Source organism: Mustela nigripes, chromosome 15 (assembly GCF_022355385.1).
Source record: "Mustela nigripes isolate SB6536 chromosome 15, MUSNIG.SB6536, whole genome shotgun sequence".
NCBI lineage: Eukaryota > Metazoa > Chordata > Mammalia > Carnivora > Mustelidae > Mustela > Mustela nigripes.
Genome location: NC_081571.1, coordinates 12,637,418 through 12,660,854, shown reverse-complemented (window position 1 = coordinate 12,660,854; position 23,437 = coordinate 12,637,418). Strand labels below are relative to the sequence as shown.

Genomic DNA, 23,437 nt, shown 5'->3' with positions numbered 1-23,437 from the left:
GCGGCTGCTTTGTGACGCGTCGCCATGGAGACGCGGGTCACTTCCGGCAGCTCGGAGGGGGGCGGGGGCGGACAGGTGCTGGAGGTGTAGGGCGAGCGCTTCATCAGGCAGGCTGGGGGGCCGGGTGCGGAAAGCAGAGACGTGTTCCCAGTAATATGGATTCTTACTTTCGTGCATTCCTCTAGTCCTTGCTCACAGTGAGCTTTCTTGAGCATTGTCTTATCTATCTGGAGAGAGAAGCAAAAAGACGAGTAGGTTGAAGAGAAAGTCGTATTGTCAGATTTGCAATCGCGAATTTTCATCTCTTCCTAACTTTCTTTTTTTTTTTTTTTTAAGATTTTATTTATTTGACAGACGGAGATCACAAGTAGGCAGAGAGGCAGGCAGAGGGGGAGCCAGAGGGGGAGGGGGAAGCAGGCTCCCCACAGAGCAGAGAGACCAAAGCAGGGGCTCGATCCCAGCACCCTGGGACCATGATCTGAGCCGAAGGCAGAGGCTTCAACCCACTGAGCCACCCAGCGCCCCTCTTCCTAACTTTCAACGTAAGTGACTGTGGCCAAAGTTGTCACAGATCTTTGCGCTAAGAAGGAAACAATGGTCAGGGATGGGTGTATGATACCTTTCTCCTCACCAGGAGAGGTTTCTGGCAGGAACGTTGCGTTTTGTGATGGCCAATGTAATTGTTCTATCTCCACAGACTCAATTGCGTCTCTCCTGGCCCCCGCGTGTGTGTGACAGTTTTTCCCAGAATGTTGAGGACCTTTTATCTTCATATTCTTGGCAACTACCTTACACATAGTAGGCACAATTGAATGCTTCTAGGCTAGGACACAGCTATTAGCCACCTGGATGCAAAGAAAAGAGAGGAAGTACTCATCAGAGACTGCTGGCAACATATTTAGAAAGCAATTTACAACTACTCCCTCTCTGCAAAAGGGTTATTTGAGAAAGTAGGACCTTAGGTGAAGGTGACGTTTAAAAATAGGAGTTTGTCAAAGGACACAGAACAGGCATCAAAGTAAACATCCTGAGTGCGTATGCAAGGTATTGCTTAAAAATTAAGAACTAAAGTAGAATTTTCTGAGAGGAGTCCTATCCGTATAATGGAACACATATAACACATTCTAGACTCTCAAATTTGATAGCTATGAATGGTGGTGAAGCACATAGAAGGTATAGAGTTCTGTGGGTGTTATTAAAAAAAAATGAGTCTAAATTGGGATTTAGTAGTTGCATCTAAATGAGGAAAATAACACCCAATAACAGATTACTATCTGAAAATGGCTGAGCTAATTGGCATAGCATAATTTAAGAAAAATATTTTTTTAAAAAACAGAGCATGGAGTCTATAGAATTTCAAAAGTGAATTCTTATTAATATCTTCCATTTGTCCCCTCTTAGGCAAGCTGTAAAATTGTGGCCCACACCCCGAATCAGGAGCTGGGAGAGCTCTTTGTACTTTCTATCTGGGGCCTTTGGCATCCAGCAGATACTTATCCCTGAGCCCCAATTTATCTGTAAAATGAGTATACCAGTGCCTGCCTTGCCAGGCAGTAAAGATGAATAATTCTAACAATAATTTATAAATTATAAAGCCACATAAACCTAAGGTATTGCTCTTTTGTCTTATTCCTATTCTGAGCCTCATTCTTTTTATAGTCTTTCATTCCTGCTTCAAAATGGATTTTTGGTACAAGTCCATTTTATCACGACCGTTATAGTGCTCTTCCTGCCTCTGAATTTGGGTTGCTTGAGGCAATCCCTTTCAATGATTAAGATGATTTTTTTTTTCCCCTTCCTTCTTTCCCTCAACAAACACTGCCTGTGCATGGAAAACGAGCTGTAGGATGCTATTAAGGGAAATGCCTGGATATTATGGGAGCTTGGGGAGTTCATCCTAGAACAGGAAATGCCTGATCTGAGTTCTCAAGGATGCCTAGGAGGCAACCAAGCGAGGGAGAGCTGCCACTAGGCAGAGCAAAGGACTGGGGGGACAGGGGACATCATGGGCTCAACACTGAGCCAAAGGTCTTGCTGGCCATGCTGGGAAGTTGGGCTTCCCCTGTGCAGGAGGACTATGCACTGTAGTGGGTTACAGCAACAGAGCAAAGGAACCAGGTCAGAAGCTTACATAAATCCCGGCCTCTTTTTCCAGGGGAAAGAGAAGCAAGGTAACCCCTACCAGAAAAAGTTAACCATTGAGAAATTAAGACATGCAGGTTACTAATATGCCTTTTACAGAGTTTTGAATTGATCAACAAATAATTTGAGAATTAATTTGTATAATTTCTATAATTGTATTATTACAATACAGATATGTATATTTGTATTATATGTATTATGAGTATATTTGTATATTATAATACAAATATGTATTGTATAATAATTTGTGTTATGAGTTGTATTGAACCGGCTAAATGTTAAATGGTTGTTTCCAATTCCCGGATATATACACACATACATCTACACACAGAGGGAACGCAACATGAAGGAGTAGCGACAGGTGGGTGGCAGAGAGAAGGGGCAGCACAGATAGAAACACCCAGCTTTTGCTGTGAAGAAGGAAGTCTCCAGCTGGAGGAGAGGGAGAGGTCAGGTAGGGAGCTAGTACTCAAACGAGAGAGGAGAAGCCAAGTGTGCAGTTCGTAGGTAAGAAACCGAGAGAGATGGGAGCTTGCCTGCCGCTGTAGAAAGAGCAGACGGGGCCCAGATCTGGACAAGACAGATGTGCTCCTCCTCAAAACAGGCCTGCCCACACCACCTGGGCATCTTGGGAACACGGATTCTGACTCAGTAAGTCAGGAGGGGCCTGAGATTCTGTTTTTCTGACAAGATCCCCACATGGTTCATAAAGTTGGAGCTGGACCTAGCCGGGTGCTAGAACAAACCTCTGCATCACCCAAGAACTTGTTAGAACGCAGACCTACTGAATTAGAGTGTACAGCTTAGTAAGACTTCCAAGGGTTTCCTAGGCACATTCAAGTTGGGGAGGCTCTGCTCCAGGAACTACAACAGGCAAGGATGTCTCCCAAATGAGAAGGAGAATGGGAAATTAGTTGATAGGAGAATTCAAAGAGCAAGCCAACAAAGGATGTGTAAAAGATTCAGGGACTGCTTCCAAAAGCCTGGGAGAGGTCACAGATGATCTTCAGGTTTACCCAAGTACTTTGGATATGGATATACTGAGTGAAGTTTCTCCAGTTTAGCACATTTCGGTGAAAGTATTTCTATTACTCAGTAATAGGCAATGCTTTTATTCAAGTGTCTTCATATTTATATATATATATATATACATATATATATATATATATATACATATACATATATATACATACATACATATATATGTATATATATATTGATTTTCTCCTTTGTTTTAGCTGATTCATTAATCTGTAAAATATTTTCTCAATTTCTGTGATGGAGTCTGTATTGTCCACGGTTTTCTAGAGAAACAAACCAATGGTGTGTGTATGTGTGTGTGTGTGTGTGTGTAGAAAAAGAGAGAGAGAGAGAGAGACTTATTGCATTTTAACTAATTGGCTCACACCATTGTGCAGTCTGATAAGCCCAAAAGCTGCGAAGGAGGGCAGCAGGTAGGGGTCCCCAGGCGGAGCGGACATTGCAGTTCAAGTTTGAAGGCCACCTGTGCAGAATCTTCTCTTGCTCAAGGGAGGTCAGTCTTTTGTTCTGTTCAGGCCTTCAGTTGATGGGAGAGGGGCACTGATATTGCAGGGGGCAAGTCTGCTTTACCTAAAGCCTGCCAATTTAAATATTAATCTCATCCAAAAATACTCTCCTAGAAGTATCAAGAATAATGTTTGAGCACCATGGCCCAGCCAGACTGACACATAAAATTAGCCATCACAGGTCCAGATCTTTCTGAAGTCATTGAATTCCTATCTGCCGCTCAGAGGGGCTGTTGTTAAGCAGTCAAGAATGTTGGCTATCCTTTTACTGAAAGATCCAGAAAAGAAAATTCTACAATGTTCTCTATTTTGTTAGGACGATCCAATCTAAATTAGGGGCAGATTCTAAGCCCTGCTTCTAATATTCTACTTGCCAAACTTACTCCCATTTTATCCAAATAAAGCCATAGCAGAAAGTCCAGACTGTTGATTTTGTCAAAATCTTGTCAATCCAATATAAACGGCTCCTCCCTCCTGGGCCAGCTCTGCCCTCCCTGGTTCTTGTGTGTTCCTCTTCTCTGAACTCTTGAGAGGTTAAGTGGGCCAGGCCAGCCACAGGGTAATTACTAATGCTTTACACTGCTGGTCCTTTCAAGTGTATTCAAGTAGTGAATATCAAGTGTGAGCACTCCTTTCAAATCTGTTATACCAGCATTTACCCGTCCAAATGAATGTTCTCTTCTTCAAAGTAATAATTTATTCTAATGACACTGCCATTGCTTAAAGCATTTTTGAAATTCTTTAGAAATTCCCTTCAGAACTGGATGCATTTTCTTTTGAATATCTTAAATAGGGGCATAACTTGGCTCTTTGAAGATAGATTGGGGATTTGAAACAGTAAAAAGACATTCACATTCGAGCTGATAATTAAGGTAGGCAATCAAGTGGGGCAATGTTATCCTTTAGCCAAAAATCAAACTATAACCATGAGGTAATGAGAAAAAACCTCCCTTACTCTGTAGATAGTGTCGGGATTTGCATTCTTGTTGGAATAAATTAATAGCCTCCAAGGTGACTCTTGTACTGAGAGCTTCAACAAATCAAGCCCTTGGATAAGTCCGTCCTCACATATTTGTTTTACAACCAAATTTTACAGCTTTAGTCATTAATTTTACCTCCAAAACTGGATCCCCAAGTGTTTCAGAGGTTCTCTTTTTTGAACTTCTCTCATAGCACTCTTTTTAATTGCTCTTCTCAGCTTGCACACCTGTCTTCCAAGACTGGAAGCTCCGTGAAAGCAAGGTCCGTGCTTTAGACATGTTTACGCACCAGCACCCACCTGCGTGTACTGCTTAGAGTAGAGGCTCAGTCCGACCGTAGAATGAATGAATGGCTTGAATGAATGGATGAATTGCTTAGATCATTGCTGTCCTACAGATTTCCACTGACCTTGAACTGTTGAAATATCCGAGTTAGAGCAGATGAAATATCTGAGTTAGGCAGCATTTATACCCAGATGGAAGCCTCCTTTACGCAGAAAGATCTGTCCCAATATACTTTTCACCAATTTTAAAGAATCCCCAATAGCACTTCCTTGTGACACGCAATAACTTACAAATCAGCACAGGGTATCTTGGCTTAGAAGCGGCTCGCAAAACTTTGCTGAGTGAATATTGAATAAGCGAATGTATTCAATGGAAACTGGTTTTAGTTCGAGGAAAAGAAAAGGTTTTTATTATAAAAGAAAACTTCCAGATCTTTAGTCCATTTTGGAGTGATTACTGATGGTTTTTCTCAGTTAAGCTACTTTAAGAAAATCCCTTTTTCAACTTTTGTGAACAGATTCCCTATTTCCTTTGGGAAGTGTTTAATATTTGATATCCACTTAAGGTTTGTTTGCATTGATATAAAACTTATTTTATTGTGAACATTCTTCATTTTGCACTGAGTTGAATAACAAATGTTTAGCCTCTTCTGTTATTAAGGAACTTTTTTCCCTTTTGTGAAAGATCAGTATCAAAGTCTTTTTCATTCTTCCAAATGCTTCAGAGACCTGTTCTTCAAAAAGCTCTTCTTGAGCAAGGAGCTGTGAATACCACAATTCTTATTGGTATATAAAATATACCACCTGCAAAGCACAGAAAAATCACACATACATACACACTTGGTCACAAATTTAATTGATTCCATGTTGAATGCTAAGAAAAGTTTTAATTGCACAAACAGATTACCCAACATATCAATATACACGAAGGGACAATCAGTAGTGCTATCAAAATGGATAATACAGGAAGTTTAAAAAGGATAGAAAAATTATACTCAGGACCCATAAATCTTCCTCATTATAAGCATATGTAGTGATTCTTTCATGCAGGTTTTTATATGTAAATAGAATTTTTTTTCTTTTTGAAGAACTCCATTGTAGCTATGAGATGAAAAATGTATTGATGTAACAATGTATTATGATAATGTTACAGCTTTCTTGTATTTTGCTTTTAGTGTTAGGATAGCTGAAAGTTTATTTAAAGGACCCAACTGACTTAATGAGCTTCCAATAGAGTACGCTGCCCTGTACATTATCCTTCCCCTGTCACTGTTTGACACAACATCACCTGGCCTCTTTCTACAAGGGCCACTTTGATGAGAGAGACCGGCAAGGGAGCTCAAATTTCAGGCAGTGGGTGGCAAGGTTACTGTCCTTTCAAACTGGCCAATCCTCTGTACCCCTTACCTAGAATGTTCCTCCTAAGGATGAGAAACCTCTTTGTCTTCCAGCAAAAGATGTCCTAGGCTTTTTGCCAGCCACGTTTGCAAGATAATAGCATTGCTAACCACCTGCTTGCTGGGTTTGGGTTCAGACAAGTAGGTCCCAAGCAGAGGGACTGAGTAACGTAGCGCAGCGTGGAGAGTTAACACTCAAAGTCCGCCAGGGGAGCTCCCAGGAAGCCGGGACACTAAGCAAAGCATTCAGGGTGGTGGGACTCTGCTGCTCCCTCTGCCCTTTTGGAGAAGTGTTAAAAGGAGAGGACACCCCTTTGGGCCATGGGGCCAAAGCCCTCCTTTTCTGAAGTCAGCTGCATCGGGCCTGCCAAGGCATCACCCAGGAAATGGAAGGCAGAGGCCTTCTGTGGGAGCAGAGGGGTGGAAAAGCAGGTGGAAGTGTCCGCCTCCCATTGCCTCTCGCCTCTCCTCGGCCTTCTGTCCTTGCACGGGCCTGGCAGGTAGCAGCGACCACAACACGTTCAGTCCAGTCAGATAAACTGGTCGGGTGTCTCTTCCGATTCCAAAACGCTCGGAAATGGCAATTCTGCCAAAAGGGCCTCCATCAGCGATGATCTCGGTGACAGATTGCAGTTGAAAACTTCATCTATTGAACCTGAGAAGAGTAATAAGGCACATGACTATCATCACTGGAAAAACAGCAACATTAAAAAACAGCAGTGCCTTAAAACTCACACAGCATTAATGTCACCATTTCTTTCTTTTTTTTTTTTTTTTTAAGATTTTATTTATTTATTTGACAGACAGAGATCACAAATAGGCAGAGAGGCAGCCAGAGAGAGAAAGGGAAGCGGGCCCCCTGCTGAGCAGAGAGCCCGATGCCGGTCTCCATCCCAGGATGCGGGGCTCCATCCCAAGACCCTGGGATCGTGACCCGAGCCGAAGGCAGAGGCTTAACCCACTGAGCCACCCAGGTGCCCCCAACATCACCATTTCAATGGTTAGTGGAGACTCCTGACTTTCTCGGAAAAATTCAGAAAGATGAACAGTTTTTTCTGGCTGTTTGTCTACCAGCTCGTTATGGTCCACGTGCTTTACCGCAGGCCGAAGTAGACATGCAGAGAGTTTGCTCACTTGTGACAAAAGGCCCACAACTAGGGCCTAGTCACCTTGGACCAAGGTCTGTTTTGACCAAGTGGACAGAGCTGGGCTGATTCACCAGGGCAGAGGGTCAGTAGAGGCCAGGGCAACAGATGCATCTGGGCTGGGCCACCCGCGGTGAACAATGAAGGAGGAAGAGGGGGAGAGAGACAGAGGGGGCATGGAGAAGAGGAGAAAGAGGAAGGAGTAGGAGGGTGAGCATGAGCATGCGCTGAATGGGGGGATGGGGCTCCTTCCAAAACAAGAAATACTTAGAAGTAAGCATTTTTGCTATAAACATTGGAAGAAAGCAACTTTCATTAAATGTAATTAATAAAGACTCTGTTTTTTACATCTGAACATTTTTTAAACTGCAGCCTCATAGAGATGGATATGATTTTGCTTGTCTGTGTCTTTTCTCCTTGCATTTAGCCGCAAGAGTCATGGTTCAAGAACGTTGCTTTCCAGCCCAGACTAGTGGGGGACAGGAGAAAGGACTCAGCAGAAGACACATCCAGACAAGACTTGATGGATGTCTTCTGCCTTAGCCGAAAGCAGACTGAAAAGTCTCACCAGCTCCTAGGGAGGAGGCACTGGATTTTCAAATATAGATTAAGATCTGTTATGTTAAGCATTCTCAAGATTTGTTCTTCTGTGGTCTTATAAATTCTGGAGAACCCTTTCAAATATTTTAAAGATAGATATCTTGATCATATACAGATCTCCCCCAGCTGACACCATGTGTTGCCTTGAATGTGCACATCAGGAAAGCATCATTTTTCCCAATATTTAAATTATTGTTCATATTTAAATGAGCAGTACTATATATTCCAATGAATAGTATATTTTAAAATTACATTCTGGGTATGCTGCACACTCTAACTGCTATTTCAGAAAACTTTAAGGAAGCTAAAAAGAAAAGTCATATTTCTTCTTGGTAGTAAATATTTTTCGCTGCTTACTTTCTGAATGATGTGATATTCTGTTACCCCTTTATCAAGAGGCCCTTCTTTTTCATCTAATTGACTCTCCACTCCCATATTATTCTACCCTTTTATTCAACTACCTTCCTCAGGTACTTGAGAATTTTTAACATACCTCTGGAAGTTACACTGAATTTTCGGTCAGAGAAACTGCTCCTTCGGATTAAAGGCTCGCTCATTTTTTCCAGAAATAATTTAATTGTCTCCTTCTTTTCTGGACTTGTACTTGACAGATTCAGAACTTTTCCTTTCACCTTTACAGTGGAATTGCTGAGCCCAAACCAATAGAAGAAATCAAATAATGCATCAGCTTTGAATTCATATACAAAGCTCAAATTTTCTCCGTTAACCACCTCATTTCCTGGAGGGAAAAAATTTTTTACCGCCTCTTGAAAGTCAAACTGAAAGAGAGAGAAGCATTTAATTAATGTCATGGATATAACTATAATGTTATATTACAGAATTATATAGTACTATAGACTTATACCATTGAATTAACAACGGCCCAAATATCCAAGATGCCACACCCCTTTTTTCTTTTTCTTTTTCATTATGACAGATCTATTTAAACGGCTGACTTTCATTTTTTAAAACAGACCTTGGCATTTTCATCCCAGCTAGCCGAAGCCCATGAACTACGTGGTCAGATTGACATTTATTATTTCTAGATCAGTTGCTAGAAACCAAACTCATTTTATTGGTAGTGATAATGAAACAATAGAAAACCTATGAGTCTGGTGATAATTAGGCTCTAGGGACTAGGCCTTGTATGACCTGCACAGACCCCTTTCTATGTAGTTAGCAGCCCTGGGTTCAGACTGACCAAGGCTTACCTGAAGTCGGTAGCTTTCTCCAATCACTGAGGAGATTACCATGTCCATCCCTTGCTCTATCTGTCTTCTTATTTTGGGGTGCCTTGTGTTCACAAGAAATGCATATGTTCTTTCTAGAAATCAGGAAGCAGAATTCAAATAGAAGTGTGCATGGGTGATATAAACATACTTCTTAGCATTCGATGCAGCAGTGATTTCCACCTTATTGGGAGATTTTATTCATTTGTAATTTCCCTCTAAGCTCCCTCAGACCCTCACTGCCAAAGCCTAACCAAGATTTCTACAAATGTTCCTGAGAATTCTGTAGATGTGAAGGAAGCTTTGGGAAACTGTAACAGCCAGTTAGAAAATCAGCTCCCCTAACTGCACTTTGTCTCCCGAATGATCACAGATGAGAACGGAGTCCCAGGGCGTGTGTCCAGCATGGAGGGCTCAAGTCATAACAGCCTTGCCGGACAGTTAAACAGACTTGGCTCTCACCAGCATTTCCTCATGTGCAAAGCAGAACATCAGCCAAGTGCAAAGAAGGAGGCTGCTCCGTGCCTTCTCCTCCCATCACCCATCTCTCCCCATCCTTCCCCAAAGACCTGGCATGCAAGCTAGTCTAGGGTCTGAAGGATCAAGACAATCTGAGACTTGAGTCCCCTCCACGCCCCACCCCAACACAGTCCCCAGCAGAAGTCCTTTCTATTGTTTAAATAATACCAGGTCACTGCCCTAGCAGACAGCTGTTTTGTTGTTGATGGTTGTGTTTTGATTTTCTTTCTTTTTTTTTAATTCCTTATTTCTAATTCTATATGATTCTATACAATCTAAGCAAAGGGAAGGTTGCTTGCTCATGAGGAAAATTTGAAGTATTACAAACTATCGGTTTCTTAACTTTACCAGTCCCCAGAATCAAGCTTCATGGCCTTTATTAGTCAAGCGTTTTTTTCTAGACAGACATCTAACATAAGTGGTCACTCTCTGTCTAAAGGCCGTGGACCAGCTATTATGTGATTTTGAGAACTGAATATTTTGCCTTGGCTTTGAGAACCAGACCTGTGGTCCACCAATAATGAGTCTTACACTCCTGAGGAATATATTTTGAGCTAACTTTTGCATTATTCATCTTGTTTTTTCTACCTCTATTTCCTTTCTCTCAAATTACCATTTGGGGGGGGGGGGGGCTTTAAATATGTCCTCTCTGAGATCAGAGATAAACAAAGCAAGCAAGCTATTTGATACCTCGAATTAACACAATTTCACAAACCAAACTAAGATCTTTAGGTTCATTAGATACTAAGGGCTACCACACTTCACAACTGTACTGGTTGTCAGGCTGTGCATGGCACAACTCGAGAGGATGCCATCGACGTTCTTTGGACGACTATTTGTCTATTTGTATAGTTGTTACAACAAACATCTGCAAAGAATTATTAAATTGTGTTGAGCCACTGGTGGCTTTTTTCTATTTTGCACAAAAGTGCAGTTTAGAAGCAAGCTTAGACATGTTACCTTAACTTGTAATTTTCATAATTTAAACTTGACCATCTTAAGCTTCTGTATCATAGAAGCTCTTTAGTTCATGGCTTTCCTCACAATTACACAACACTGGGTTTCTGTACCTCCTTCCACAAGGGCTGTAATACAACTCTGTACCTTTTGTAGGCCACTCGCATATCCACAAATACCTCCTGTACCATTCCCTGCACTTTCATTAAAATGCTAAAATGGAGAGGTCTCTTAATCTTTCTTAAGATTCCTCCTGCGAAATCCATGCGGGAGGTGTACTTGATATGTCTGTGAATTACATTCCTGGAGAACTCTCGGGGTTTCCGGTCATCATCAAGCCAAAGAACATCAGGGGCTCAGATGCTCTAACAAGCGCGGCTTGTTACCTTGTGTTCTGTTCCCAGCCCCTCCTGCTGAGAGAGCATTGTGACTGAATCATCAAGTGAGCAGAGAATCTGAATGATTCTGAATGAAATGAACAGAGAATCAGCTCCACGAATCTGAATGAGAATGAATGTTTGAGAAAGTCTATTTGGAATTTGTAGATCCTTTCTTATTACCTTGGACTCCGTTTAAGAATGCTATTTAGGAGAATTAAGAAATTCTGCCTCTATCACAAAGCACGATGCCCGTGACTTTCTCCACATAACACTGAGCAGGAAGAAGGGAAAACAGAGATATTTTTATATTGGAGCTAGAGTTAATAGAGATGTTGGCAGTTCATCTGATTTCTTAGAAGAAACAATAAAGAGATAACCCTGAAATTGAAATTTGAAGGCCATAGCATAAAACATAAAAGCATCTACAATTGCTATTTATTTCTTTACTTTAGTTTCCTTATCTATAAAACGGGTATAAGCACCTCATAGGTAGGATGACTAAGCATCCTAGTTCCCCTGGGTCAGTGCCTGTTTATAGGGGTCAGTCCTATGACCTATGCTGGATCAGTCCCAGCATAATTAAAAGTGCCTACTTTCATGCTCAAAAATGTTCCCATTTGGATGAAAGCCCTACAGGGTTGTGTCAATTAGTGACACAAGAGCATGCCTCACATGCGTAAGCATTTGGTATGTGATGCACAATATTACAGATCATCACTATCATCCCAGCCGTTTTTTCAAACCCTGCAGCCTCGGAACCGACAGCACTTCCTGCCTAGACAGGAAGTTAAGACAAATTCTGAGATAGATGGCTTCTGCCCTCAGGTCACTTAGAGGTTCTGCAGTCTAGTACCGTGCTTGAGATGGTCTAACACTCCAGACTGCTTCTCGCTCCAACCCTTGTCACAGCTGACACTCACCTGCTTGGATCATGCACAACTTCTACATCATTAGCGTGACACAGCCCACAGCCCCAAGAGGCAGAACCCAACCAAAAGTATTTACATACCTACCTTTTGAGGTGTCCTTTTTGGTCAGTACATTAACAAAGAACATCATTGGTTTGCTCAGTATAGTTTCCCTGTAATCTTTATAATCGCAGTAGTTGGTCAGTTCCACATATCTATGAAGAAAGCAGAGATCATTGCAAATGTAATATACCCCCTCTGTCTAGGTCAAGAAGAGGATGTCCTGGACAGGCGCCTGTCACATTCACAGATCTCATGAGGGAAGTCCCCTAAAATGTGTCCTGTGGAGGCAGTCATATTTTGTGCCATATAAATAAAACCCCTCCCTCGTGAGATGAGAGATCAAGACACAACCTGAAGGAGGCTGTGGTCTTTGGGGTGGCCTGGCCCCAGTGCTTGGCTCTCAGGGGAAGTCCTCACCAGACGATGGCCAGTACCATCTATCTTTGGGGCTAGAAGAGTTAATTCAAAGCAATAAGAGCTCTGTGTCTCTCCAGATTGAAGAAGAATTACACTCGAGTGAGATAAACTGGGTCTTCAGTCATCTTGCCAAACTGGGGGGTCTGACATTTTCCTTTTCTTCTCCTGCCCTCTCTTCCCTTCTTTAATCCCAAGACAAGATCCCAGCCCCTCCAGAGATTACACAATCAACCAATATTCCTATGAACTAATTCATACCTCCGTAGTCCTGAGCTTTGCACAATGAAGGAAAAAAAAAAAAAAAAGACCACACTAATGTTGGACTTCAGCCCATGACCCTATTCGATTTAGCCTCCTTGGTTTTCATACATTATTCCAGCCTGGGGAGTACTTCTTCGCATTTTGACTCTCGTCCAGCATGCCAGCTTCCTCTCCCTATTCTACGAATTTTCCAAGTAGCCTTTCTACCTGCCTTGTTGATAAGAAGAAACACATCGGCTTCCCTCAAGAAGATGGCTAATTTCCCATCCACACCCAAGCTCACAGAGCACGTGGACGCGGCAGGTGGAGTGGCCTCCAGCAGGCAGGAGGGTGCGCCTGCCACACACAATCCCTCTTCGACACAGACCTGGTTCCCCATTGACAGGCACAGCTGCGTGCATCTGCACAGAGTGAATGGCTGCCCCGGCTGACAGCGCGGGCTGCCTTTGCCGTGCTGCCGTCTGTTAGCTCCTTGCATCTAGTCAAGGGGGGAGACAGCGCGAGTGTTTCTCTCTGGCTTGTTGTCTGTCCGGTGCCTGACAAGAAAATCACAGCCTTGGAGGGATCTCCGCTGCAGGGAGCTGCGACCGTGCGGTCCTCTAAGCCTCCTGCCCCATCCCACTTCCCACAACCCCCTCAGAGGGGCTGGCCCACGAGACCTGGCAGGGCATGGTTTGCGAGCACGTGGGAGAATACCTACCCCCAAGGCAGAAAAACACAGCTTTGGCTTGTCTGTCTCCCAGCTTGGTTTCTTAGAAATCTATATCATTATCTTTTTTCCTGGGATTGTCAGACCTGATTTCGAGAGCTTTTAAAACCTGACCCCTGATGGAGCCTCTGAAACGCTTCCTGCCTTGTATTTCGCCAGGCTTTTAATGTAGTCTCTGTTTCCCATGCCCGAGGCACTGGGGGTGGCCAGGGGGCTCATCCTGGGGTGGAGAAGAGGCTGTGTTCCCAGGGGAGGGAGGGGTGTGCAGGTGTTAACACTCAGGAGTAGGGTGAGGAGGGCTGGAGTCTGGGGTAAGGGGTGGGGATCAGCAGAAATGACAAGATAACAGACTGTGGAAGATAATGCAGACCAGGGATCTTGTATGGTCCTTCTGTGGTTCCGCTCCTGCCCTCATCCTCACCTGAGGCACCTCACCACAGTACCCAGCGAGAATGGGAGAGATGGGGCACCCGAAAGAGAGAGAGGCCCTAGTGTTTCTTATCAGCAGGGAATGTTCCCATTCTTTTGTCCTAATTGGCCAACAGCCAAAAGGCACTAAAGAAAGGAAGGAAAAGAGAAGCAGGGAGAAAGGGGAATTACCATGTGCGGAGTTCATTTGCTCTCATTCTTTCATTCATTCAACAGCATTCGCCAGGCACCGATAATGTGCTGGGCACCAGACAGGCATCGCACGTGCTTTATCACATCAGAGGGGCTCAGGGCCTGTGAGGTGGGGCTGGGATAGCGGGTGGGAGTACAGGGGTTCCCCGCGTCCTCCCAGCCCTTCTGCCATCATCTCTTCAGCTGCCCAGGACCTGCCACGCGCAGGCAAGCGTGGTCTGGCAGAGGCTGCGGAGTCAGTGAGGTCTGTGGTTGCAGGGGTGTAGGGAGAGGCGCCGAGGAGGAGAGGAGGAAGACCACCCTTGGAACCACAGAAGAAGAAAAGGACAAGTCCGACTGGAGTAAACCTCCACAAGGTCTATGCCTGGTGCTGGGGCAGAGGCAGGCAGCCCCTGTGAGCCATCCAAGGCCGATTTGCATTATCTCCTAAATTGTAGACCACAGAGTTAATTTATAGCCACTTAAACAATTCTTATTTTCCTTGGGGTGACTCCTCTGCTCTCTCAGTATTCGCGGTCTGAGTGTCATTCCCTAGGGCATGTACACGGCACGGACATACAGTGTCTGGAAAATCCGCCATCCCAGTTACTATGCTTATGAGGCAAATGACAGCATAGTACTTGCCTCCGCCCTCGAGAGCAGTCAGCATCCAGTTGGAGGGACCATCGATTTTACACTGACGAACCCACAGCTTACATGAAAAGGATGAAAATCTCAATTTAGAATGACCACTGATTGGGAAAATAGTCAGTTTTCCCTAGAATACTGTGGAAGGTTTTGTGGAATGCTTTGGGGCTCTAAGAGCTGTTGTTTCTCATGATCAGAGAAGAGGGACCAGGCCAGGGGAGGTGTGGGGGAGGGCCCTCCAGATAGCCGCACAGAGTTTCATGCATAACCTATACATGAGTCATCCTTTCTGGAGTCTGAATTTAATAAGATGCCCTGAATAATAAAACTATGCTCAACATAATTTAATCTCCCTTTGATGATTTAGAGGCAGTTTTAGGATCTTAACGGGGCTGTAAACATCACCACAGAGCATGTCAGTTATCACGACGCCACAGATGTGTGAAAATGCTGCTATTTATGTGAGAGCTCTGTAACAGAATTTACAGACAAGACTGTAGCAAGATCCCTACTTAATGAACTCTCTATTTAAACTCAGTCAGAAATAAGAAATACCTTCTTAATTCATCATTTCCAGCCTCCCAGTGACGGTACAATTGTTAAACCCCTTCAAAGTCCAGTGAAATTAACAAATGTAAGCATTCCTTTGGAATTCACTGTTACAAAATTTGGATACATAAGTCTCTAAAATACAAAAAAGACCGAGGACTGGTTGTGAAGTCTCCTAGGTATTTAAATATCTGACATTGGATCACTGGCTTTGTTTTAAGATAAACCTTACCAGACTACTTTAGGGACTAGTTATTTCATCTTTAATCATGTGGATTTCCGAATTACTGATGCAAATACTGCTTCTTGGGTGCTGGATGTTTATTATATTTGCCGAAGTTATTAAGGATGAAAAGCAAAGGGTTTGAGGCAGCTCTTTGAAACTCTCATGTCTTCATTGCTTTTACCATGGCCCCAAAATGCTTCTAGGCTGAAACTTCTTATGTCTGGCTTCAATCCAGAGATTGAAAGGCAGACCAATGGGATGCAATGTTTAGTGATTTGAAATAAGAAGATCTAATTCATGCCCCAACTGACTGTATGAACTCAGCTGCAGAACCACAACTCACTGTGACCTTGAATGTATTCACCCACCTGAACCTGTGTCTTCATCTGTAGAAGGGCTATAACAGGATCTCCTTCTGGAGAGGATTCAAGGCAGCACAAGTAATAAAGACATTTGTACTTGGGTCCATAGTAGCTGCTCAACAAACATGGTTAGTGTCTTTAATCCCAGCCAACTCTGCTGGCCATAGGTGAAGTTCTACAGACTTGTGACACACACACAGGGCTGTGTTCATCTGAGTGACCCAGAGAAAGGACAATAGGAGCATCTGAAAAATACACGAGCAAGAATTTCTCCTTCCTTGCTCCAATTTCTTCCTCCCTTTCTCAGTTCGGAAGGCCAACGCAAAGCTTAACGAAGGCAATGTCTGGAAGATGAGATCAAGAAAGAACGCTGTATTTTTGCTTCTAGCAAATCCAGAGTGTCTAAGAGATCAGATCATTCCCCTCTGAGATGCCTACTTTCTCTGGAGGTTCCTCCAGGTTCCACATCACTTCTGGCACAATCTGCAAAGCTGCTCCAAATTTCCCTCGGCTCTGGCAATTTAGTGTGCAGAGGCCAATGAGAATTCAAACCCGTGGCTTCTGTCTGAGGAGGTGTATGTGTGTGTGCACGTGTGTCTCTGGGTGTGTGTTCACTTAAAAAAATATGGAGAGTGGAACCCAGGAAAGGAGGAACGCATGTGGAATAGTCCTTGTGTAGAAGGCCCAGAAATAGCTTATAGCTTTCCTGATCCTTTGCTGTGACACTAAGCAAAAGCACTCAGCCCTTGGGAGCAAGCAGGATGAACCTGCTGTGTTTCCAGTGTTAACATGACAGCTTTATGTGGGGCCTCAGCCTGAGCTGTCTGACGACTCCTTTTCTCTCACTTCCTTCCCTCCTTCTGCCCCAGCTCTACGTTACAGAAGCAAAATTTTCTGATTTATCACTCTACTGTCTGGTGATTTGAATCAAGGACACACACGCTCACCTACTCATTCATTCATTCATTCATTATTGATGCTCAGTACATGCCCCCCCCCATCCTGGGGCAGAAATGATGTATTCATGCTTCCATTTATTCAAGCAATAAACATGAAGCACGTGTGCTGGGGCACTGGGGACACAAAATAACAAAAGGAAATAGCCTGGCTTCCGAGGAGCATCTAGTCTATTAGGAAGACATAAGAAAATGCACCATTTAAATATAAGATGATAGACTGGTAAAACCTTGTTGCTGAAAGCATGATCACTGGGCCATTAGCAGTGGCATCACGGAGGAGCTGAGGAGACTGCGGAGTCCTGGGCCCCTCCCCCCATCTTATTCAACCTACAAACTGTGTTTTGTTTTGTTTTTTTTTAATTTTTTATTTTTTACAAACTGTGTTTTAATAAGCTCCCCAGGAGAACTGTGTGCTTATTTCAAGTTTGAGAAGCACTGATGGAAGACGTGGTCCCTGCCATTAAGAGGCTTACAAACAAGTTAAAGACTCAAACGTACAAATTTCAGAGAAATGCAGAGCTCTCTGCATTTAGGGATCCCAGCGACACTGACTTATGTTCTGGTTATTTAAATAAGGAAAAGCAAAGCAGGAGGGCTTTGGAGTTGAGAGCCATTTCCTGAGCTGAGAGAGACAAGAGTGATGGTTCTTTCAGGCCAAAGGTCCCACGATCGATCGGGTGGGCCAAAGCAGGAGGAAGGCATCCCCAGCAAGAGTCCCGGATTAGCCAAGCCTCGGGGACTGTGGGGTGGCCTCACTTGGGCCTGCAGATGGCCATCTGTCAAGGATCAGGTGAGCTGAGAGTAAGAAGGGGACCAGCATGTGGCTGGAGGTCCAGAGCGAGACTCCTGAGGAAAGAAGGCAGTTAAGGCTCGTGGCTTTTCAATCATCAGATCTGGGTTTGAGTTCTAGCTCTGTGACCCCAGCAAGTTTTGTTTTTTTTTTTTAGCTTTGCTGAGATTAGTTTCCTCACCTGTAAAATCTGGCTAACAAAAGGCACTCCATCAGGAAGCTAACAGATTGGATAATGTGTGTGAGGCACTTGGCTTATGGGACTGCTTAATAATATTACAGGCTAACAGGTGTCCAGCGATCAGTACATGCCAGTAACTGCTTAAAGGACCTTATGAATTTAAATTCTGAATAACACTATAAGACTGTAGGTACTATTATTTCCATCATACACTGAGGAGATGGAGTCACAGAGATTAAGACATCTCCCAAGTCCCCCAGCTGCTAAGCTGCAGAAACAGGATTCAAACTAAGGCAATCTGGTCCTGACCCCCGTGTTCATCCACACCGATTCTAGACGTCATTTCATACAAATCATAGCTCAACACACGATGATTTCATCACTAGCATTATACATCCTAGTGAGGGGCTGTTGGCCCCGGGCAGGTCGCCAAATCTGAGACTCAGACATGGAGATCAAGGCAAAGGAGCAGACACAAGGACACAACGGAGCCCCCGAGGGCTGCACACAGCAAATGGAGTCTCAGTTGCATCTAGGCCTCACGCTTCCAGTCAGGGTTGCCTCAGAGACGTTAGCCTGGGCCCACAGACACAGCCCGCTACTTCCTAGAGCAGGTAGGGGCAAGACCTTCCCAGGCTCCAGCCCTGACTCCTCCCCACCTGGGCCCATGCATCTCCCCACTGCCCCCAGCAGCCCCTGCCCCAGGTAGCTGACCTCCAGATGGGTGTCCCCATCACCATCTAACAGTTGGTCGCCTATGGGCAGGAGCAGTTCACATCTCTGCTTCCAGTGGCCTCCTCAAGGCCACCAGATTTACTTCCCCTTTTTGCCTGATTATGTAAGAGATGTACTGTCTGCTGTAATCCCAGCTATTTATTTGCCAGATCAGGAGACTCTGGAGAAAGCTGCTGCTGTCTCCGGGAAGCCAGAATCCTTTCAGCTTTTCGGGAACTGGCTGAGAGCAGAGGCTTACAGTGGGCCAAGGCGACATGGAAGGCCTGGTTCTAGGACCCATCAGCCCCTGGATTAGGTAAGTTGTTTGATCTCCCCGAGTTCTAATTTCCTCACCTGGAAAAAAAAAGGGGAGACACCAATGGTGCCAACTATGCAAGCTTTTGCGAGGTAAGAGTTGTGAAATACTTTGTGCTGTTCCTGGTGCCCAAGTGACCATCGGCGGCCTCCATTATTACGACACACTTCTGTTTATCACCCAACCAGCCTCGCTCGTGCTCAGGGACCTCTGAAAAGAAGAATGGCCTTCCTCTTTGCCAAACACATGCCGTTAAATCTCACTAAGACACTGCATCACGTTACAGGAAAAAACAAAACAAAACAAAAAAAAAAGTGTGTTAGTGGTTATTTACGCCTGGTAGCCCAAGGAGGTTTTGTTCGCAACACAGATGGAAATTCTGAGCTTGAAAGAAAAAAAAATAATAATAACAAGGAAGATTTTACCATTCATCCCCCCTAATTTAGAACAGATTTTTCAAGAAGGCTCTCAGGAGCTCTATAGCCCCAGTCCTTAAACCTCCCCCTCCACTCCAGCTTCCCGCAGCTGTCTTTAGTGGGCACAAATTTCAAAAAGGTTCAAGTGTCAGAAGACACACCCAAGTAAGTTGAGCCATCCTCTTGTTGTCATCCTTCTATTGTCTGAATGAGTGAATCAGAGGAATGTTAGGGTCAGTAGCCCTAAACGTTTTCCTGAGGAAAGGACCTCATGAAAGACACAGCGCAGGGTTCCAAGGCCTCAGAAAGGAAATGCAAGCTTACACACACACACACACACACACACACACACACACCCCTCCTGGGAGATGATTTACAGAAATTCTCAGGAACTCTATTAGTCTAAAATGATTAAGAATCATTGCTTGCCTTTCTCATTCCCTGGCCATCTTGGCAGCTCTTCTTGGTTGGAGGCCATCCTACACCTAAGGTAGGAATAGGGCAGCCCCAGAAAAGATGAAAAATTACATTGCTGGAGTCCATCAACTCTAGGTCCTGACTGGACATGAAAAGTGGGACGTACGTGCTGGGGTACAAGCCGACTGTGATGGTTGGCAAGGCAAAACTGATTGAAACTGATCATCCTGAACAACACTGCCCGACCTCGAGGAAGTCGGGAAGAGAGTACTATGTCCTGTCGGCCAAAACTGCCGTTCAGCGTGCAGAACAGATGAGTAAGAAGTAAATCATGCAGTTTTTCTTTAGTAAAACTGGTCAAAGCTTATAGAAGGAAGGAAGGAAGGGAGAAGGGGGGAGGGACGGAGGGAATGAATCACTGCTTTGGAGCAATGTTCTGAGAGAGGAAGCTGTATGCTATCCCCAAAGCCAAAGACAACTGGGTAAATTTGGCAGATCTGAGGAGGCAACTTCGATGTCTGCATTCTGACTGTGTGCCCACTTTCTGCTCTATGAAAACAAAACCTCTCACTGCTGCCCACAACCCAGTCTTCCCTCCCTTTCTAGAAGGCTCTCTCCATCTAGATCAGGTTTGTCTTTCAGGATGCACACCCACCTCTAAAAATCTACTTCCCCTGCCAGAGCGTGTCCCCTGAGGGAAACACAGATAGTTCCTTTGATCACCCAAATTATTCTCAGACACTCCTTGCTCTGTCCCAGGGTCCACAGGCCCTCCCTCAACTGCTTGGACAATGAGAACCTTGTTGTTGCAACCTCTCTGCATTCTGGTCTGGTCATTATTTATTTTGGACTCTAAACTGCCAGGAGACCACTGCTGCTTAATAGCCTTTTGTGTAGGAGGTGTTCAAAGCAAGGGTTTAATAACCAGACTTCAACATCATTTTAAATTTTGCCGCACTGCTTGGTAAGACTGAGGGAACTGGCTCTGTCAAAAGTCTAACCTATGGTTTCAATTAATTTTGGACATTTTAATCTTTCATACTCTGTGCTCAAATACAATGGTTACCTTTTTTTTTTTTTTCATCTTTGCAAGTACGATTTCTAACTCAGTTCCTCCCATCATCCCCTGCTTATGGATTAAAATATTCAATTCACTAAGAAAGGGAGAAATTCTTGCTGCAGAACAGTTTTCAGGCATTCAAAGCCCTTACTATCTTTGCGTGGAAAAGCAACGTTTTCCCCAGCAGCTTTGATGAAGGCATTTTAAATACCTCACTTTGTTTGCTTGCCCTTCTGGTTCCATTCCACCCACCAGGTGCCACAGCGCTGCTGTCATTCCCAGTAGTGAAGGCTTTAGATCTTCATAGCTGGCCAGCTTAGGCATCTCTGATTCAAGATCTAGACCGCGTTGTCTGTTTCCCGAAACTCAGTTCCGCAGCACAAGTGGAAGACACCGCCCCCAGCACCCCCCCCCCTCCCATACACGCGCAAGTACAGGATGACCTCTGGAAGGCATGAGACCACGTAGAATCAAGCATGAAGCTCCCTCCTCTATCCCATGACGATCAAAGCCTGTTTCAGATGGACTGCAGCCTGCTGGCTGCAAGTTTGCTAAGAAATGCTTCAGACACTTTGGCCACAACAGCTAAGCATCCTGGGCACTCGCCATCAAATTAAGTTTGGGCCCAACTCTGGGCCAGGATCCTGGAAGCTACACTCATTGCACCGATTTTCCCAGAATCCGCCTACCCACATCACAGCCTACATGGCCCTGGCTTGGACTTCATACCGGGCTTTGTTCCTTTCTCAGCCATGGTTTATTTCTTTTTGAAAACTAAGGCCAAAGATGGAAGACTTTGAACTTTTGCCGGCTTTTCCAGGGGGTCTCCTCCCTGAATGAAGCCAGGAGAACACAGAATTGAGCAGCCTCTCCCCTCCCCACAAATCCAAAGCCAGGGCATGAGTCTCCTCTGCAAATACCCCCTGAAGGGTGTGTCTCCATCTGAGCTCATCTGACCCAGTTAAGGAGCCAGAAAGGGAGAATCACTCGCCAGTTACGAGCTCCCCACCCAGCCCTACACCACGCGCCTGCCCTGATGCCCTCTTCGGCGGCTTCAAGCGGCAGCTGAGAGATGCCAAGGCAAAGGGCAGAAAAGGCCAGGGCTGGGGGAGCTGTGCACCTCCAGGTGACGTTAGAAATGAGGCAAACCTAGAAGTGTCACAGAAGAGGGGAAGAGGAGTCCGGGAAGGGGTACTCAGAGGGAGTGAGGGGTCCCCAGGCTCCCGGGGACGACAGCAGGGTGGAGGCCTCTGCGGGGACCCGGCGAGGCCACCCACCTCTTGATGTAGCTGCTGAGGCGATAGAACTGCCCGTCGAGGCGCACGCGGCCGTCGCCGAAGACGTTGAAGCCCCCGCGCGCCGCCGCGGGTCCCCCGGGGCCAGGCACCACGAGCTGGTCGCCGCGCAGCTGGAAGGCGCTGGGCTGCAGGCGCAGCAGCTGGGCCAGCGGCAGCAGGGCCAGCTCGCAGTCGCACGTCCATAGGCTGCGCAGCTCCCCCGACGAGATGGAGGTCAGGCTCGGCCTAGTGGCCGGCGCGCGCGCCTCCTCAGCCATGACCCTGCCCGCGGTGCCCACACGCCTCGCGCGCCCGGCTACGGCGTCAGGTGCCCGCCCGCGAGCAGCGCGACGCAGGCCCGGCGTGGAGAAAGCAGGACCCGCGCCGCGCCGCCCTTTTATCCGCCCTGGGTGCGGCCGCCCGCCCCTCCCGGGCCTCGGGCACGACCCCGGACGCTGCGGGCCGAGCTCGCGTCGGGCTGGAACTTGGCACGCTCCCGGCCGGCCGCGCCTGCTTGCCGCCGAGAGTTACTCATCCCCCTCGGGTCCGCTGCTCCACACCCGGGGCCGGGCCCGCCCCCGGCCAGGCCGACAACGCGGGGGCCGGGGTGGGGACGCAGGGCCCGGGGGTGCTGGGCCTGGCCCCGGGGGAGAGGGGACCAAACAGCCGCGCGCTGGGACCCCGCGCCTCCCTCTTCCTGGCTCTCCCGGCTGGGGGCAGGGAGGGGGGCCGGGGTCTGCGGGCGGGGCGGGTGCTGACTTCTGACCTCCGCTCCCAGGCCGGCCCGATGTGGAGTCAGTTACCCACCGCGGCCTCCCAGCTTGTTTTCTTAACTTTTCTTCCTTTTTTCCCCCTCCACACCATACTTTGCATTTTCGTTCCTCTCCCTGGATCCTTTCCATGCGGAAATTCCACCGATCATCATGGACCTTTTGCATAAAGCCTTCATGAATCCGCTGTGGATTTCATCTCCTTGCTTCCGCTTGCTCCTCCTGCACGTGGACCACCCGCCTCAGGGCACAGAGTCCTGGGGACCACGGAAAGGATCTGACATTCCTGACTCTTCCCCTGCCTCCGCCTCCGCAGTAGGCTGAGCTCTGGAGGCCCCAGAGGCCCCGGGGTCGGTTTGTTTGTTGAATCAGTCTATAGATGCTGGAGCGCCAGCTGTGTGCTCATTCCGTGGACATACTGAATGTGCTCGGTCGCCTGAGATATGAAAGGACTATTTCCTTCAATGTAGTTAAACAGCTGTTTCCCAAATAACCTTCTAGGAGCGGACTAGGACGGATAAGCACAGCCCCTGTGCTTGGCTACCTTTACAGTGTGGTTGCTAGAGGGTACACCACATTTCAGCAATTGCCGTGCACTGAGTGAAATCCTGCTT

At 45.9% G+C, this 23,437-nt stretch overlaps 1 protein-coding gene across 2 annotated transcripts; it reads right to left on the bottom strand.

The window, feature by feature from the left end:
• Positions 1-5,788: 5,788 nt before the first annotated feature.
• MEDAG (mesenteric estrogen dependent adipogenesis) lies at positions 5,789-23,211 on the bottom strand. Of its 2 annotated transcripts, none has more exons than XM_059377841.1 (5): positions 22,861-23,211; positions 12,194-12,303; positions 9,307-9,419; positions 8,589-8,874; positions 5,789-7,005 (listed from the first exon to the last, which is right to left on the bottom strand). In XM_059377841.1, the coding sequence occupies exons 1-5, from the start codon at positions 22,989-22,991 to the stop codon at positions 6,881-6,883; spliced, it is 765 nt and encodes a 254-aa protein (XP_059233824.1). In that variant the 5' UTR covers positions 22,992-23,211; the 3' UTR covers positions 5,789-6,880. The 2 variants fall into 2 exon arrangements, with proteins under 2 accessions (XP_059233824.1, XP_059233823.1); XM_059377840.1 differs by having other exon boundaries at positions 22,054-22,945.
• Positions 23,212-23,437: the final 226 nt, after the last annotated feature.

Coding starts and splice junctions, on each gene's coding strand:
- MEDAG (XM_059377840.1), bottom strand. CDS start 22,331: ATGGCTGAGGAGGCGCGCGCGCCGGCCACTAGGCCGAGCCTGACCTCC. Junction 9,420..12,193: donor CAAAAAGGACACCTCAAAAG/GTAGGTATGTAA, acceptor CCTGATTTCTAG/AAAGAACATATGCATTTCTT. Junction 7,006..8,588: donor ATTCAGTGTAACTTCCAGAG/GTATGTTAAAAA, acceptor TACTCTTCTCAG/GTTCAATAGATGAAGTTTTC.